Source organism: Phyllosticta citriasiana (assembly GCF_038021145.1).
Source record: "Phyllosticta citriasiana strain CBS 120426 chromosome Unknown IWZ02scaffold_10, whole genome shotgun sequence".
Classification (NCBI taxonomy): domain Eukaryota; kingdom Fungi; phylum Ascomycota; class Dothideomycetes; order Botryosphaeriales; family Phyllostictaceae; genus Phyllosticta; species Phyllosticta citriasiana.
In genome coordinates, this window is record NW_027117287.1 from 1,006,211 (window position 1) to 1,020,521 (window position 14,311).

General features: G+C 52.4%; 6 protein-coding genes across 6 annotated transcripts; 2 read left to right on the forward strand and 4 right to left on the reverse strand.

The window, feature by feature from the left end:
* Positions 1-376: 376 nt before the first annotated feature.
* On the reverse strand, positions 377-1,318 carry IWZ02DRAFT_492517 (V-ATPase proteolipid subunit C-like domain-containing protein; the record flags this gene model as incomplete). The annotated part of the gene is made up of 5 exons (XM_066769856.1): positions 377-453; positions 506-766; positions 866-995; positions 1,140-1,152; positions 1,302-1,318. The coding sequence occupies 5 exons, from the start codon at positions 1,316-1,318 to the stop codon at positions 377-379; spliced, it is 498 nt and encodes a 165-aa protein (XP_066620903.1).
* A 255-nt stretch (positions 1,319-1,573) lies between these two features.
* IWZ02DRAFT_501096 (putative snRNP and snoRNP protein) lies at positions 1,574-2,772 on the forward strand. Its single transcript, XM_066770270.1, has 3 exons — positions 1,574-1,856; positions 1,957-2,170; positions 2,226-2,772. The coding sequence occupies exons 1-3, from the start codon at positions 1,750-1,752 to the stop codon at positions 2,286-2,288; spliced, it is 384 nt and encodes a 127-aa protein (XP_066620904.1). The 5' UTR covers positions 1,574-1,749; the 3' UTR covers positions 2,289-2,772.
* On the reverse strand, positions 2,773-6,575 carry IWZ02DRAFT_483668 (ribonuclease H-like domain-containing protein; the record flags this gene model as incomplete). The annotated part of the gene is made up of 7 exons (XM_066769171.1): positions 2,773-3,182; positions 3,304-3,378; positions 3,432-3,743; positions 3,893-5,613; positions 6,035-6,100; positions 6,176-6,368; positions 6,453-6,575. 7 exons carry the CDS (start codon positions 6,573-6,575, stop codon positions 2,943-2,945), a joined length of 2,730 nt encoding a protein of 909 aa, XP_066620905.1. The 3' UTR covers positions 2,773-2,942.
* Positions 6,576-7,502: 927 nt separating this feature from the next.
* IWZ02DRAFT_381419 (SGF29 tudor-like domain-containing protein) lies at positions 7,503-9,037 on the reverse strand (the record flags this gene model as incomplete). The annotated part of the gene is made up of 5 exons (XM_066765167.1): positions 7,503-7,836; positions 7,895-8,024; positions 8,110-8,550; positions 8,698-8,761; positions 8,927-9,037. 5 exons carry the CDS (start codon positions 9,035-9,037, stop codon positions 7,503-7,505), a joined length of 1,080 nt encoding a protein of 359 aa, XP_066620906.1.
* A 398-nt stretch (positions 9,038-9,435) lies between these two features.
* On the forward strand, positions 9,436-11,180 carry IWZ02DRAFT_41573 (mannose-6-phosphate isomerase-like protein). The gene is made up of 4 exons (XM_066765773.1): positions 9,436-9,567; positions 9,622-9,642; positions 9,721-10,050; positions 10,107-11,180. Exons 1-4 carry the CDS (start codon positions 9,537-9,539, stop codon positions 11,057-11,059), a joined length of 1,335 nt encoding a protein of 444 aa, XP_066620907.1. The 5' UTR covers positions 9,436-9,536; the 3' UTR covers positions 11,060-11,180.
* A 1,955-nt stretch (positions 11,181-13,135) lies between these two features.
* Positions 13,136-13,918, reverse strand: IWZ02DRAFT_470902 (ADP-ribosylation factor family-domain-containing protein; the record flags this gene model as incomplete). Its single annotated transcript, XM_066768830.1, has 4 exons — positions 13,136-13,174; positions 13,253-13,515; positions 13,590-13,745; positions 13,825-13,918. 4 exons carry the CDS (start codon positions 13,916-13,918, stop codon positions 13,136-13,138), a joined length of 552 nt encoding a protein of 183 aa, XP_066620908.1.
* Between the last annotated feature and the right edge of the window lie 393 nt (positions 13,919-14,311).

Genomic DNA, 14,311 nt, shown 5'->3' on the forward strand with positions numbered 1-14,311 from the left:
ATAATGGAAATCAAAGCCAGTGAACATAGCATTTCTCACGAGAACTCCCATTCCGAGGAAAGCTAAGTTACATAGCCGCCACCGGGAAACACAAATGTTTTACGCCCGTTATCTACTTGCAAAGCCCTACAGCACCCCCAAAAAAAAGTGGAATATATCGACATACAAAGTGGAGCCCCACTAACTCGCTCGCTCAGGAGCTCCACTGTGCCCAGAGCCAATACACGGCGCTGGGCAATTTTCGTTCCAATTTTCATTCATTCGCGTCAGCCAAATAGTGACTTGCCGTGTCAAGTCTTTGTCCGTTCACCGCGCAGTACTTCATCCGTGCAGGTAATTTGGCCAAGCTGCCGGATTTCAGGTGTCCAAATAACGTTTACGAGTCGTAGGAGCAGGTGACACCCTGGTCGGCGCGAGAGTTCATGAGCAGCGCGACAATGAGACCGTAAAGACCTGGATTTCGTCAGTTGGGCCCGTATTGTATTGGTGTTCGCGTCTTTCTTACCCAGGACTTCAGCAAAAATGAGAATAAGAATCATGCCGACGAAGAGGCGGGGCTGCTGAGCAGTTCCACGGACACCAGCGTCACCAACGATACCGATGGCAAACCCGGCGGCCAGACCGGCCAGACCGACAGACAAACCAGCACCAAGCTGGATGAAGTTGGTAAACAGTGCAGACCTCTGCGAAAGGCCGTTGGAGATCAGGACAGAAACGACGAGACCGTAGATACCGATGATACCAGCCATAATGACGGGGATAATGTCTGGGGTAAGTTAGCTGGTGGCCTTAACCGAAGCATCTCCATGTCGCAGTGGACAGCCATCGTTCTTGTGAGGCAAGTCGATATCTGGGGAAGCCGTACTCTTGACGATCAGGTCAGGCCTGAGAACACCCATGGCAGAGATACCAACACCGGCCTTGGCGGTACCGTACGCGGCGCCGAAGCAGGTGAAGACGATGGCGGACGTGCAGCCCATCGCACCAAAGAAGGGCTAATATGCAAAATCAGTACTCGTCCTGGGAAATATGATGGTGTGTAACGGGTCGGCTGGGAGGCGCGGAGAGAAGCAGGAGCGCTACTGGCCGCTCGATCGCTTGGGCGGTGTGACGGATCGCAACATCAAGGTAGAACTCACGGCGTAAACGGGGCTGTAAGTCAAGTCAGTCAGCTTTGGCGTCTCATTGAATCAAGGAAACGGCACTCGAAGCGCGGAAGCGCGAGGGCAATCACAGCAAAGCTGGTCCCTGCGAAGAGGGAAGCTCAAGCTGTCCAGAAGCGCAGCATGACAGCGACGTACCAGAGATCGGTGGCCATTGCGACGGTGATGTGGATTTGGCTCTGCGGGTGCGGAGTTGACACGGAAGATAAGATGGGAAGAACGGGCGGTTGGGAGGCGGTTGATGCGGGATGGAGATGGATGACGACGAGGACGAAGTTGATGGCGGTGCTGTGCTGTGGAAGCTGCTGCCCGTCCAGGCTCTTGGCGTCCCAGCCAGCCACGTGATTTGGACAGTGTTGCCTCAGGCCATAAAAGCGCTCGGACCACAAATTGCAACTTTCTCTTGGCCGGAATTTTTTCCCCAGTCGTCAACACCATCACCGAGCTCTCAACCTCCCGCTGACGCAACGAAAAAGGGCGATCCCGTAGGAAAGGAACCCTTTGAAGTCCACTTCAGCTCCCTCCACCTCCATTCTCCGCCAGAAATCCGATTCCGCGCCTTTCCTGCCAACCCCAACAACACAAAATGTCCGCTCAAGACACCTCCGCTGCCTGGCCCATCGCCGATGCCTCCCTCTCCCAGGAGATTCTCGACCTCGTCCAGCAGTGCCAGCACTACAGGCAGCTCAAGAAGTGAGTGCTCCACCTCCAGTCGCAGCTCGACGCGATGCGCGACTGCTCCACAACGCGTGCGCGTTATATCCAACAAACAAACTCTAACGGTATGCTCCAGGGGCGCCAACGAGGCGGCGAAGACTCTGAACCGTGGTGTCGCTGAGGTCATCGTCCTGGCCGCTGACACCTCTCCTCTCGCCATTCTCCTCCACCTTCCCCTCCTCTGCGAGGACAAGAACGTCCCCTACGTCTACGTCCCCAGCAAAATGGCACTTGGCCGCGCTTGCGGTGTGAGCAGGGCAGTCATTGCCGCGAGCATCACCACCAACGAGGTATGCAATATTTCCACGTCCTTTTTCGGTGCCAGTCGCTAATTGTGTCCAACAGGCATCCGACCTCATGGGCCAGATCCGCTCCCTCAAGGACAAGGTCGAGAGGCTGATGATCTAAGCGGTTTTGTGGCTGCTCTGTCGCTTGGGCGCGAAAAAAGTCTGCGTTTCCATACCACCTGTACAGGTTTTGGGCTTTGGTTGCAGACGCGCAACTCAGTGGCATAAAGGAGGCGTGGAATTCAGGCAACGGCGTTCTGGACATCCGGATTTGGGGCAATGGGCGTAGTGCGGCATGCTCAGCTGTTGTTCTCCTGGTTTCATAGCCATCATTTGAGTTCTTAACTGGACTGCAAATGCGACTATAATTGAAAAATATTCTGAAACGTTCATTTGATGCCCGCTATGCTGTCTTCTATCTGTGCTGCATCGGGACTCTGCGGTTGGGAAGAGATCAGATCTCTGTTGGGACATTAGAGAACCACGTTGGTAATTTGGCGTCATGACGAGGATTCAGTCGAACAGCAGATAAGACTTTCACGAAGAAATTTTCATGGGTTGTCACACGCAGCACTACTTGCACCAACAGCAAGATGAAAACTCCAAGATTGGTGCAAACTCTACACACAAAAGGAGCAAAACAAGGAATCAATCTGACATCAACATCCACCCACAGTTCCTCTCAACTCCTCGTGAACAACCCCTGCCAACCCCCTCAAGCCCAACAATCAAAACCTCCGAAATTCTCCGCCACTTTTGTCAACGGAAACCCCTTTCACATCCAGAACATAGTGCCGCCCAGGTTGTCGCGCCAGGGATTTCTATGGCGGTTCCAGACCGCGTTCAGCCGAGTGGTAAATTGTTCCGCCGTCATGTTTGCGTGGTCTGGAGATCCATCGTAGAATTCGCGAAGGTAGATGCGTCCGCGCTCGCACAGGCGGTCCGCATAGTAGGCTGGCGATGCGTACGAGACGGTCATCATTGCGCGGACGTAGATGGCGCAGATCTTTTGCGTCTGGTAGATGAAAGTGTCAGTTTGGTAGTTGCATTTGGAAATGGAGGGTGGGTTGATGAGAAAGGGGATGGAGGGGATAAACAAGGTTTGGGATGGAAGTAGACTTGGTGGGAACACTCACGAAGTTCTGCAGTTCTGACGCATTGAATTTCAGCCCATTTTCCACAACGAAGTAGTGTGCTGGTTTCGACGTCCCCTGGATGCCAGCATGCATGCCAGAAAGAAGTCGAAGTAGTAGGGAGAAGTGACGCAAGTTTCCACGGCCGTGCCGGGGACGATGTTGTCCCTGTGAATCTTTCCCTGTGCACGTGGAAAGAAGCGCGTCCCGTGGCGTTTGGTGAAAATGACTGCAGTCACTGGTACAGTAGTCGGCAAGTTTTTGGAGGCTACAAACTGATGATATGCCTCCGTAATTGTCAAAAACTCTTTGTTCAGGACCTCTACCCGCTGAGCTTCGCTTACTCCATCGCGGTAATAGATGATTTTTGCGGGAAGCCTTTTTCGGAACTGATAGTAAGCAAATAGGCGCTCACTGACCATGGATTTCATGTCCTCGATGATCTGTTTCTGGTCAGCGTCTGCTATTGGATCTGATGATCATGATGTGACGTCACCTCTTTGCTCTGCTTCATACTTCCATCTGACTTCTCGTCAGGCTATTGCCATCTCATGGACCCAAGAAATTTTTCAAATGTACCATCAACACTGACCACCACCGCAGCGATTGACGGCGTTCCTCGCGACGACATTGCAGATGGATGCGTGACATCTGCTCCAAGGATCATGACGGTCTCATCGATGGGCTTTGCCCCTGCTGTACCAAAGCCGGTTCCGATAGAAGTGTTGAAATTGCCAGGTTTCAAATTTACCTTCATTCCAACATTCGTAAGGTATCCGGCTTTGTTTTTACTCTTCCAGTATTTGGCAAGACAGATCGACTGCATGCCCACCCCTCTGTCCGCCACCGTCTTGAACTCCGAGTACGCCGGAGTTGATGAATTCTTCATCAGGAGTATGACAAGAGAGGCTCCATGTTTTTGAGCTTCTGACAAACCTCGACGGATCTCGTCGGAGCCATCGTTGGTCATGGCCGTGTACGTTGCTGCATCCGGAAGTCGGAATCGAATGCCAAGACCGCGGAGAACCTTAATGAACTCAGCATGAATATCTTCAGGTTGCGGTTCATTTCTCGAAATGTCCCGGCGCAATTCATCAACGAAAATGTAATGAAGTCCACCTCCAACTCCTGTTGTAGTGTTGAAGAATTTCGCTCCACGGGCAAGTGTCCATTTCCCTTGATGGACATCTGAAGTAGTGGTCTGGGAACCACTATCTATGAACGTAAGACGAGGCTCGGGGACTTGTCGCGAAGGAACAATAAGCATATGGGGGTCTATCCGCAGAGACGATTGACCATAGACAGTTGATACTCTCATCCCGATGGAACCAAGTCCATCGTTCAGGATTTCGGGGACCTTGGCAAAGGGCTTTTTGCAGGCTTGGTTGATCATGCTTGTTGTTTGATCAGGGGTGAGTTTTGCCCGGTAGGGCTGGTAGGGGAGAATTCGAAGCATTTCAGGAGCATACCATAATTTGTGCTTGTCCTTGCCCTTGCCACCCAAGTTGACGCTGACGGACTGTTTGTCGATCGGCTGCTGTTTGGGATACTTGGCAACAAGATAATCATAAACGGTGATAGTCTTTCCATCTTTCTCGAAAGTCTCTTGACACAAGGAGCTACCGAAGCCGTTGATAGTTTTGATTCGGTTGCTGGGCTCGTCTTTGTCGGCATCGGGTTGTCCTCTGTAGTTGACGTAGACGCGGACATCCAGAAGCAGGCGATCATAGCGAGTCGGCGTACCACTGTGACATATGATGAAGTCTGAAACCCGACGGGGATGGAAAAACGCACTTGTCACGCTATTGACATTGAGGAGCACGTCTCCTATGGCTGGTTTGACCGTGAACGAAAATCCGTGGTGACAAACGACGAGGTTCTTTGAACGCTCATGACCCTTGCGATGAAGCTCGTTAAGGTCTGTGTCCAGAGGATCCCATTGACTTTTAATGAACAGTCTGTTGCTGCCGAGCTGGAAGGTTTCAAAATTCGGCTGAGTTGAGCCCCTGGCGGCTTTCGAAATGATGATGTTGAGCGACTGGCAAGCGATGGAGTTATTGTGATCTTTGTAATCCGCTTGGCCACTGACAAACTTTTTCAAAGAGCTGAGATCAACGGGACCATGAGTGTAGATTGTGATAAGCTCTTCATTCCTTCCGAACAAGATTTTCTTCGAAAAGACCAAATTGTCATTCGCCAATGATGAAGAAATGGAGTCCTTAGCTTCCTTCCCAAGGCTCTTGTCCACAGGCGGAAATTTGAGTTCCTTCCACGAGACAATGTTGAGGAGGTAATCAGTGGCAAAATTTCGCTCTTGTTCATTAAAGTGGTTGATATTGTTGAAAAAGGTCTTAATCAGTCTCTTCCTGGCAGCTTGGCTCTAACTACTATAAACCTTGGTTAGACTAATTGTGTAATGATGTAGAATGTTTATGAGTGTTAGTTGGAAATGATTTGTGTGTATTTTCTTAGCCTTATTTCTGGAATCAAGACTGGAATCAAGACTGAAGTCACGACGTAACAGGAAGCCCTCATTTTGGTTCACGTATTCTTATTGCTCCTTCATGCGCTTCTCAAAACTAGGAGGCTTTTTGGCAAGAGAAAAGTTGTTGGTTGTTGGGTTAGAGAGAGTCGCTTGCCCCTTCGCACACAAAATGAGACTGTGCTTTCTAAGTAGTCTGTTGCCTAGTTCTTCATTAGCACCATCTTCACTGAGCTTTATGGTTGAACTTACTTGTCGCAGGCTGAGTGTTTAAAGGACTAGCAGGAGTACTTATTATAGGCTGAGTGCTGGAGGGACCTGTAGAAGTAGTTGAGGCAGCACTTGACGAAGTAGTGCTACCCTAGTGTGATTTGCCTTGAGCTGTTGGTGTACTGGCAGGCTTCGGGCGGACTGCCATGGCCGTAGGACCAGCTGCGCTGCTTGACGAGGTGGTGGTGGGAGAGGCAATGCTGCCAGCGGGTGCTGGATTGGCTGGGGGTGTAGGAAAACTGACGCCGGCGGCTGAAGTAGAGGCTATTCCATTGATACGGTTCTGAAGATCCTCCTGGGTCTGACCAGCGATGTACTGAATGGACGCGTTACGGTCTCTGAGCCAGTCTGTTTTGAGTTAGAGACGCCTTTCTGTGTTAGCACCAATAATTGGCTAAACTAGCTTGTTATTATCGCTAGGGTTATTAAAAAGTGCCAGAATCTCTCTGTATATGTTAGTAGAATGCTGCCTGGCAGTATATCGGTAATAAGGCACTCTGATCCTGAAAGAAGCGTAGCTCATCTTGAACTGTAGTTGAGAAACGAAATAAGAAGTGTGGAAAGCTGAGAGAGAGGTAAAGGTTTGATAACCAGAAACTCTTGAGATTGGGAGATTCTGACTGCTATTGGAAGTGGAGAGCCACTGCTGGTTCTTATACGCGTTCTAGGAGTATGTGCTATGATCCAACTGTTTACAGAAAACAGCATATTCATAACTGGTTATAGCTGCTAAATCCCTAGGCGGCTGGTTGGTTCCCTAATCGCGACAGGATAAGACACTTGTGAGATTCACTTGTTGCTGGCTTATTCGGACCTAGCATGTAATAATGTATGGTCAACACCAACTCTTCACAGATGTCCATGCTCTCTGGAGGATTTGGCGATGCCCACACAAATTGCTTTGCATGATTACCGCTGGAGAAGATTGACGATTGATGTAAAGTGGTTTAGATGAGGCTGGTTGTCTTCACCGTGTCATACAACTAGCCTGATCATGGCAAGGTCGGCCAATATCTAGATAATAAACCAAGGGCATAGTTCGTCAGTAACTCAAAGGCAACCATTTGGCGTTGGACCTACCTCCATTGTATTGGAGATTGTTTTCCACTCGTCGCCGGCAGTGCCGTTCGCAAGAACACCAGTAGAGCAGATTGCGCAGAGGTGGAGCAGAGTGCCGATTTTTTGGTGAGATCTGGAAGTCAATCGGAATGATACCAAGAGTTTTCAAAAGAGGCAAAATTTGCACCAACAAATGGAGGACACACATGCTGGACGTGAAAGCTGGATTAAAATGATAGCCGGGACCAATCGCTGAAATCTTGTCTCGGAGCCGAATATGAAGAAGACGCGAACGAAAATTCCATACCAAATTTTCAGTGGAGTTCCAAAATCAAGCCATTCCTTGCAAGAGGTTGGTCATGCTACGTCTTTTGCAATGGAGTCTGGGTATTTACCTTCCTGGCTCAGGTAGCACGTACCTCCGTTCCACATCCTTTTCTGTGTCTGCCTCGTCCTCACCCTCAAATCGCAATCTCACGTAGCCTTCTTTAAGATCCGCGCCAATATCTTTTCCGTCTTTCTTCAGACCTTTCCCAGGTCGTGATGCCACCACTTCGGCCTTGTAGAATGTGGTTGTGAAGGGATATACAGCAAGGACAGTCTTGCGAGGAGGGAGTTCAGACAGTCCTTCGTTTGTTTTGGGTATCGGTACAAGAGCATTTACAGAGGCGCGGTAGGGCTGGGGAGGTGTAGGGGGATCGGGATCTGAGTCGATGATTTCGTATCTGCATTGAGTTGTTGGAACGGAGTTGCAGTAGATATTTCAGCTCGGGATTGGATTACCGTCTTTGCTTTCCTTCACCAATGACTGCCGTAACAGCACAGAGTATGCCTTCGCCCTCTGTGTTCTTCTGCTTGTTACGGTAAAAGACCTCGGTGCCGACACTGAGACGATGTCGATCGCCGATGGACACTTGATAGACGTATCAGACCAACCCTGGAAGATACTTGGTGCAAAGGTCGTCGTTAGAGATGCGCAGTGGCTTTGTGAACTTTACCTTTGGAGCTGTCGATGCTGTCGTTGCCGTCCTCGACTTTGACGCTGGCTTCGCGAGTGGCACCGACGCTGCCGCTTCTGCTCCCAGCCTTGCTGCCGCCGACGCCAAGACGATCTTTGACGCCCGAGCTGAGACCCATCTTGGGAGATTCCGCGGCGGTGGAGTCATTGTCGTCATTCAGAGTCGGCTCAAGCTTTGCTCGCTTTGGGTTGCGCTGGACTTTTGCGCTGGCCTGCCGCGAGCCATTGGAGGTAGTGTCGGGAGAGGTTGCAGAAGCGGCGCGAAGGGCGGTAAGGAGTTCAAGACTTTGAGTGATGGACATGCTACTGTCGGAGGAAGAACCGTCCGTCATGCTGGTGATGGCTTCGTGCAGGCGGATGTTCTTGCGGACAAGTTCATCCAGCTCGTTGTCTATGTCGGCTGGGGGCATGTCTCCCCGAGCTGAAGCTGCGTTAGCCAATGCTTCGGGATGATGCCGCGGGGTCCGCGGCGCTCAATTACGCATGAGGCGCACTGCGATTGAGAATTGACGAAAAGACAGTGACGGGTGGCGCAACGAAAGAAAAAAAGGTCAGAGACATCTGTCACCTTCAATGGTTTGCTGGGCCATGCCAAGCTCATAGATGCGCTTCTCAATCTCATTTGACTCCCTCTGTCGAACGGATTAGCGAAATGTTGCCCAAGTCACCACCCCTTAGCGACCGTGGTTTCAAAACGCGGCAAAGCTGCCCTTTAAGCTCAGCACAGGCGCCAAGCATGGATGCGTTGTGCACACAAGGTTGAGGATGGCGGTGTCTTTCAAGGGCTCTCTACTTACCACCAAGCTGTCTACCTTGCGGGCATCATTGCGAAGCTCATTCCAGATGTTGCGTTCTTCATCTGCATCATCTTTAATCTGGCTGCCGCGGGGACGGCTCCGCGATGTCATTTCGGGCGGCGCGCGAAGCCTTTGTGTTGATATTTACATGCGATGAGAGCGAGCGGGAGCAGAAGCGGGGGAGGTTTGAGACGACAAAGGAGGGATTGCCAGCAATCATGCGACTCAGGTCAGGGCCAGCTTGATTTTGAGCGAAGTTGTAGGTGGTGTGGTCGAAGGTTGGAGGTCACTGGGGAAGTTGTGTCCAACGGCGTGCGCAACCGGCCGGGCTAGTGCTAATGCTAAGCTGGTGCCAGTTGGAGCGCGAGTCAGGCGTCGATCCCTCCTTCGCTTTGCTTGGCCCGCCCCGCCCCGCCCCGCCCCGCCCCGGGTATCGTGCCCGCAAAGCTTGGCGCACCCTCGACTCTGGCTGGCTGGCATTTGCCTTAAGTAGCTATGTGGCCAGCCCAGTCCGAGTGACGTTAGCTTCCAGGTACCAGACCAATTTCCATAACTTGCTTTTACTTTAAAGTTCTCTCGACTCTCGGTCCATTTGACTCCAACTTCCACCATGCAGCTTCCTTTGATCAGGCTTCAGTGCGGTAAAGCCACCAACTCGAATTCCAGCCAATCGTGTCCCCGCTAACAAATTCCAGGTGTAAACAGCTACGACTGGGGTATCTCTCTCTCCGAACAGCCCCCCCCCCCCCCCCCCCCCCCCCCCCTCGAAACTCTTCTCTTCTAACATCTCCCAGGCAAGATCGGCTCCTCCTCTGCTGCCGCCAAGTTCGCCTCTGCCACTCCGCCCTCGGACTTCAGCATACAAGAAGAAAAGCCATACGCAGAGCTATGGATGGGCACACACCCGTCGCTCCCTTCGAAAGATGTCGAAACTCAGCGGAGCCTCCTCGACCTCGTCCAGGATAACCAGGCGCTCATGTCTCAAGAAATCACTGAGAGATATAGCGGGAAGTTGCCGTTCTTGTTCAAGGTCCTCTCGATTCGCAAAGCGCTGAGCATTCAGGCCCACCCGAACAAGCAGTTGGCCGAACAGCTCCACGCCAAAGACCCCAAAAACTACCCTGGTACACAAACTTCCCCGACACGGTCTTGCGAGGCAATGGGGCTGACTTGAGACTAGATGACAATCACAAGCCCGAGATGACTATTGCTATCACGCCATTCGACGGCCTCTGTGGTTTCCGCCCTCTGGCTGAAATCGCCCACTTCCTGTCGACTGTACCCTCTCTACGCAAGCTTGTCGGCGAAGAAGCGGCCTCTCAGTTTGAGAGCACAATCAAGGGCAAGGAGACGTCGGACAAGGAGGAGGATCAAAAGGCCAACAAGGAAGCGCTCCAAAAGGCCTTTACATCTCTTATGACGTCAAAGCCGGAGGACATTGAAGCAAGGACGCCAGAGCTACTCGAGCAAGCCAAGTCCGAAGGCGATGCATTTGCAGGAGAAGGCGGGCCCTCCAACACAGGCGCGGAGCTCTCAGAGCTGGTGCAACGCTGCAACTCGCAGTTCCCCAACGACATTGGTCTCTTCGTGCTCTTCTTCCTCAACTACGTCAAGCTGGACGTGGGTGAAGCCATGTTCCTGCAGGCCGACGATATCCACGCCTACCTGTCGGGCGACATCATCGAGTGCATGGCATCGTCTGACAACGTGGTGCGCGCGGGCTTCACGCCCAAGTTCAAGGACGTCTCGACGCTGACGTCGATGCTGACGTACAACTACGCGCCGATCGAGGAGCAGAAGATGGAGCCCAAGGACTACCCGTACGCAACGCTTAATGTGTCGGCCTACTCGTCCGCCTCTTCGTCCATCCTGTACGATCCGCCCATCGAGGAGTTCAGCGTTGTCCGGACGGCTCTGAACAAGACTGGCGCCAAGGCCACGTTCGACGGCATCGCGGGCCCCAGCATCGTCCTTTGCACCGAGGGCAAGGGCACCATTTCGGTGGGCCCGAAGAAGGAGCCCGTCGAGCCGGGATACGTCTACTTTGTCGGCGCCACGGCCGAGTGCGTCCTCGAGGCCACTGACGACAGTTTCGTTACGTTCAAGGCGTTTTGCGAGTTGGAAGAAAAGTAAAAAAGCTCTTTCTAGACGGAAGAAGACGATGCAGACTACCACCACCACCACCACCACCACCACCGAACGGGACGAGAACACGTAGGTAATGAGCAACGATAAGAAAAATCAACCAAATATCCAATTTGTAGGATAGACGGCAGACAGACAGACAGTGTGTAGCAGTAATACCATTTCGGCTTTCCTTTTTCCTTCCTTCGACATCCATTCCTCTCCTCTGTTCTTCCGTGCTGCCTTGCCTATGTCGTGTCGCCGCCGCGTCTCACACCACCTCGCTCTCTCGCTCGCATCTGGCAACACGCCAAAACACAAAGAAAGTCCAGAGCGCGAAGGCAACTCCAGCCGCATGCCTCTTTCTTCTTCGTCCGACAACGAGGCCGACGCGGCCTTCTCAAACGTGGGCTGTTTGTCTAGATAGACTAGAGGGGTGGGTGGGGTTGGCTACCAGGTAGGTGCCTCGTGTATAAGGTAGCGTCATCTCTCGTTTCGTCTCGGATCGGGCTTTAGTTTTGTGTCGGGAGCGGCGGCGGCGTTTGCTGTGGTGTCGTCTTTAGCCCACACATGCAAGTGGAGTGTCGGCGAGAGAGAGAGAGAGAGAGAGAGAGAGGAAAAAAGGCGGGAATTGTTGTTGGTCGGCACTTGGCAGAAACATGATTGGAGCAGGAGACGGTGGAGGTAGGTAGACAACACTTTTATTTTTTGTTTTTGTTTTTACTCTTGTTCTTTTCATCCGCCTTCTCGCGCCTCGAGGAACAGACAGACGGCTACAGACACGCGTACAGAGAGACGGGGAAAAAGAGAAGAACACAACGGTGGACAAACAGTAAAATTAATGACAAGAAGGGACCAACGAAACAAGTAGACAACAATGGCATCTTCCCGCCCCGCCCATTCTACATGGGTTTGTACTGAACCGCTCAGTACATTCCGCCATCTTCTACCGCCCACCTACGCGCACATCTCTCTTCCACCAGACTCCCCTCTTTTCTCGACTTGTAAGGAAGGATCAATCACCTCCTTCGACGACAACAACAACGCATTCCAAATACCAAGCGATCCGAGTGGCCAACCACGGACGGAGCCCATGGTACTCAGACAAGCCAGTCCGTCCATCCAGCTTTTTCCCTAGAACATTCGACAATCCGGGTTTCGACGCCCCTGCTTTCCGCCGTCTAGAAGAAAAGGGAAATCATGTACCATATGCAAGCGTACGTACGGAAGAGAGCCCAGTAGTCTAGGTGCAAGTGGTGGATAAACAGATGGACAGGTTTAGCAATTAAGGAATAGTGGTGGGCCTGATAAGGCCGTGAGCAGTAGTTGTAGTTCTTGCTGTGGTTAGCATAGTGGTGATGTTGGAAAGAGAGATAGAGATAGTGAGAGCAATGGAATTACTGATAGAGAAAGGGTAGAGACTATGACCACAGGAGAGCAACAAAACACAAAAAAAAAGTAGCCAAGAGACGCGGGAAAACAGCAAGGAAAGGCCGACAGAACGCGGAAAGACGCAAGAAAATTTCAACGCAAGGAAAAACAAGAGGAAAACGCAAAGCGCGAGGTATCATGAGCTCACAGGCAGGGGAAAAAAGGAAGCGACGAGAGGTTCTTGTGTGGGAGAAGTGGGTGAATTTTTCTGGAGCGAGTGAGAGGGTGCTAGCTAGGCGCCGATGTTGAGGTCGGTATCTTTGAAAATGTCATTTGGACAAGGGCCACAAGTTTTGATATCGATGCCAGAATTTTGGGTGTTTATACGGAGTAGTGGGTGGCTGCTCGCAGCTTGACATTGGTCCAGCCTTCTTTTTACAGAGGAGAGGTGGTTACGCTGTAGTTTGATGCCGTTGATGGATATCATCTGTCAAGCCGCCGAGTGCAATGTGCGCCACTAATGTAAGGCGAAAAAACGCAGGAGGGAGAGCAGGGGAAAAGTAGCACCGAAAACGAGGCACTGGTCCCTTGGGGAGCTGGAGTCGCACTCGCAAAGAGAGGATTGTTGAAGGGTATGGAGGGGTCCGAGGGCTCGTTGGCTGGTATGAGGCACCAACGAGCGGGTATCATCTGTTGCGGTCAAGAAACAGCCCCTCAGTTGGGCTGCGTGTTGATTTGCTCCGAGAGCCAGGCCTAGAGGAAATAATCCAGCTGGTCAGGGGATTATCTAATACTGGCCGGCGAATCCAACGGGTGGGGATTGTTACTCACCAAGCCTTCGAAAATGCCCTCGCCAGTCGTTGCACACGACGGCTCAATCTTCCACTTGTGCTGGCTAGCGATCTTATCCAATTGGAGCTTCGTCTTGACCTCGTCCGGCTTCATGGCTGCCGAAACGTCCTGCTTGTTGGCGAAGATGAGCAGACGGGCATCCTTCATTTCACGGTCCGAGATGATGCGGGCGAGTTCGGTGCGGGCCTCGTCGATACGGTCCCTGTCGCTCGAGTCGACGACGAATATGAGACCCTGGGTGCCTTTTCCGGACGCATTAGTATTCGGAACGGTGTTGTGGAGGTTGCGCGCCTGAGGTGCCAAGGGATGACCACACCGGAGAAGTAATGCCTCCACAGCGGGCGGATCTTGTCCTGTCCGCCAACATCCCAGACGTTGAACCGGGTCTTCTTGTACATGACGGTCTCGACGTTGAAGCCGACGGTGGGGATGGTGGTGACGTCCTTGTCAAGCTTGAGCTTGTAGAGAATGGCTGCGCATGGCCGTCAGTACGTTTTGGATTCGATTTGGAGGCTGCTGCTGCCGCCGCAATGGCAATTGGGAGCGCGTACTCGTCTTTCCGGCGGCGTCGAGACCCAGCATCAGGATACGCATCTCCTTGGTCCCGAAGATCTGCTTCATCATCTTGGATATTGAGCCACCCATGTTGACGGTCGGAGTGTTTTTTTGGGGCGAAAGGCGGAGGACAGAAGACGAGCGATGAGGGCGTAAGGTTCGCGGCGGCTATGGGAGAATGGCTGATGGAGAGGTGAGGAGGGATGGGGTGGGTTGAAACGCCGGCTCAGCAGAAAGCGTTTGGATGGCCAAGGAGAGGCGCGGCGCGCGCGTGAGGCGTGAGGGAGGAGGGGGGGGGGGGGGGGGGGGGGGGGGGTGGGTGTCGCGAAAGCGAGGTCGAGGATGGACAAAAGTCGGCAACGGGACAGCGCAGGCTAGGTAGTATACAGGCTGCGGGACCGACGGTAAAGGGGCTCTTTTTTTGCTCAGAGCTCGGAGGGTGGGTGGGGAGCAAGATGATGGGTTGTTCCTGGATGTAGGGCT

What these genes read in the sequence shown, in the direction of transcription:
- IWZ02DRAFT_41573 (XM_066765773.1), top strand. Translation starts at nt 9,537, where the DNA reads ATGCAGCTTCCTTTGATCAGGCTTCAGTGCG. An exon ending in TTTGATCAGGCTTCAGTGCG is followed by an intron (nt 9,568 to 9,621) that starts GTAAAGCCACCA and finishes AACAAATTCCAG; the next exon opens with GTGTAAACAGCTACGACTGG. An exon ending in AGACCCCAAAAACTACCCTG is followed by an intron (nt 10,051 to 10,106) that starts GTACACAAACTT and finishes ACTTGAGACTAG; the next exon opens with ATGACAATCACAAGCCCGAG.
- IWZ02DRAFT_501096 (XM_066770270.1), top strand. Translation starts at nt 1,750, where the DNA reads ATGTCCGCTCAAGACACCTCCGCTGCCTGGCCCATCGCCGATGCCTCC. An exon ending in CACTACAGGCAGCTCAAGAA is followed by an intron (nt 1,857 to 1,956) that starts GTGAGTGCTCCA and finishes GGTATGCTCCAG; the next exon opens with GGGCGCCAACGAGGCGGCGA. An exon ending in CGAGCATCACCACCAACGAG is followed by an intron (nt 2,171 to 2,225) that starts GTATGCAATATT and finishes TGTGTCCAACAG; the next exon opens with GCATCCGACCTCATGGGCCA.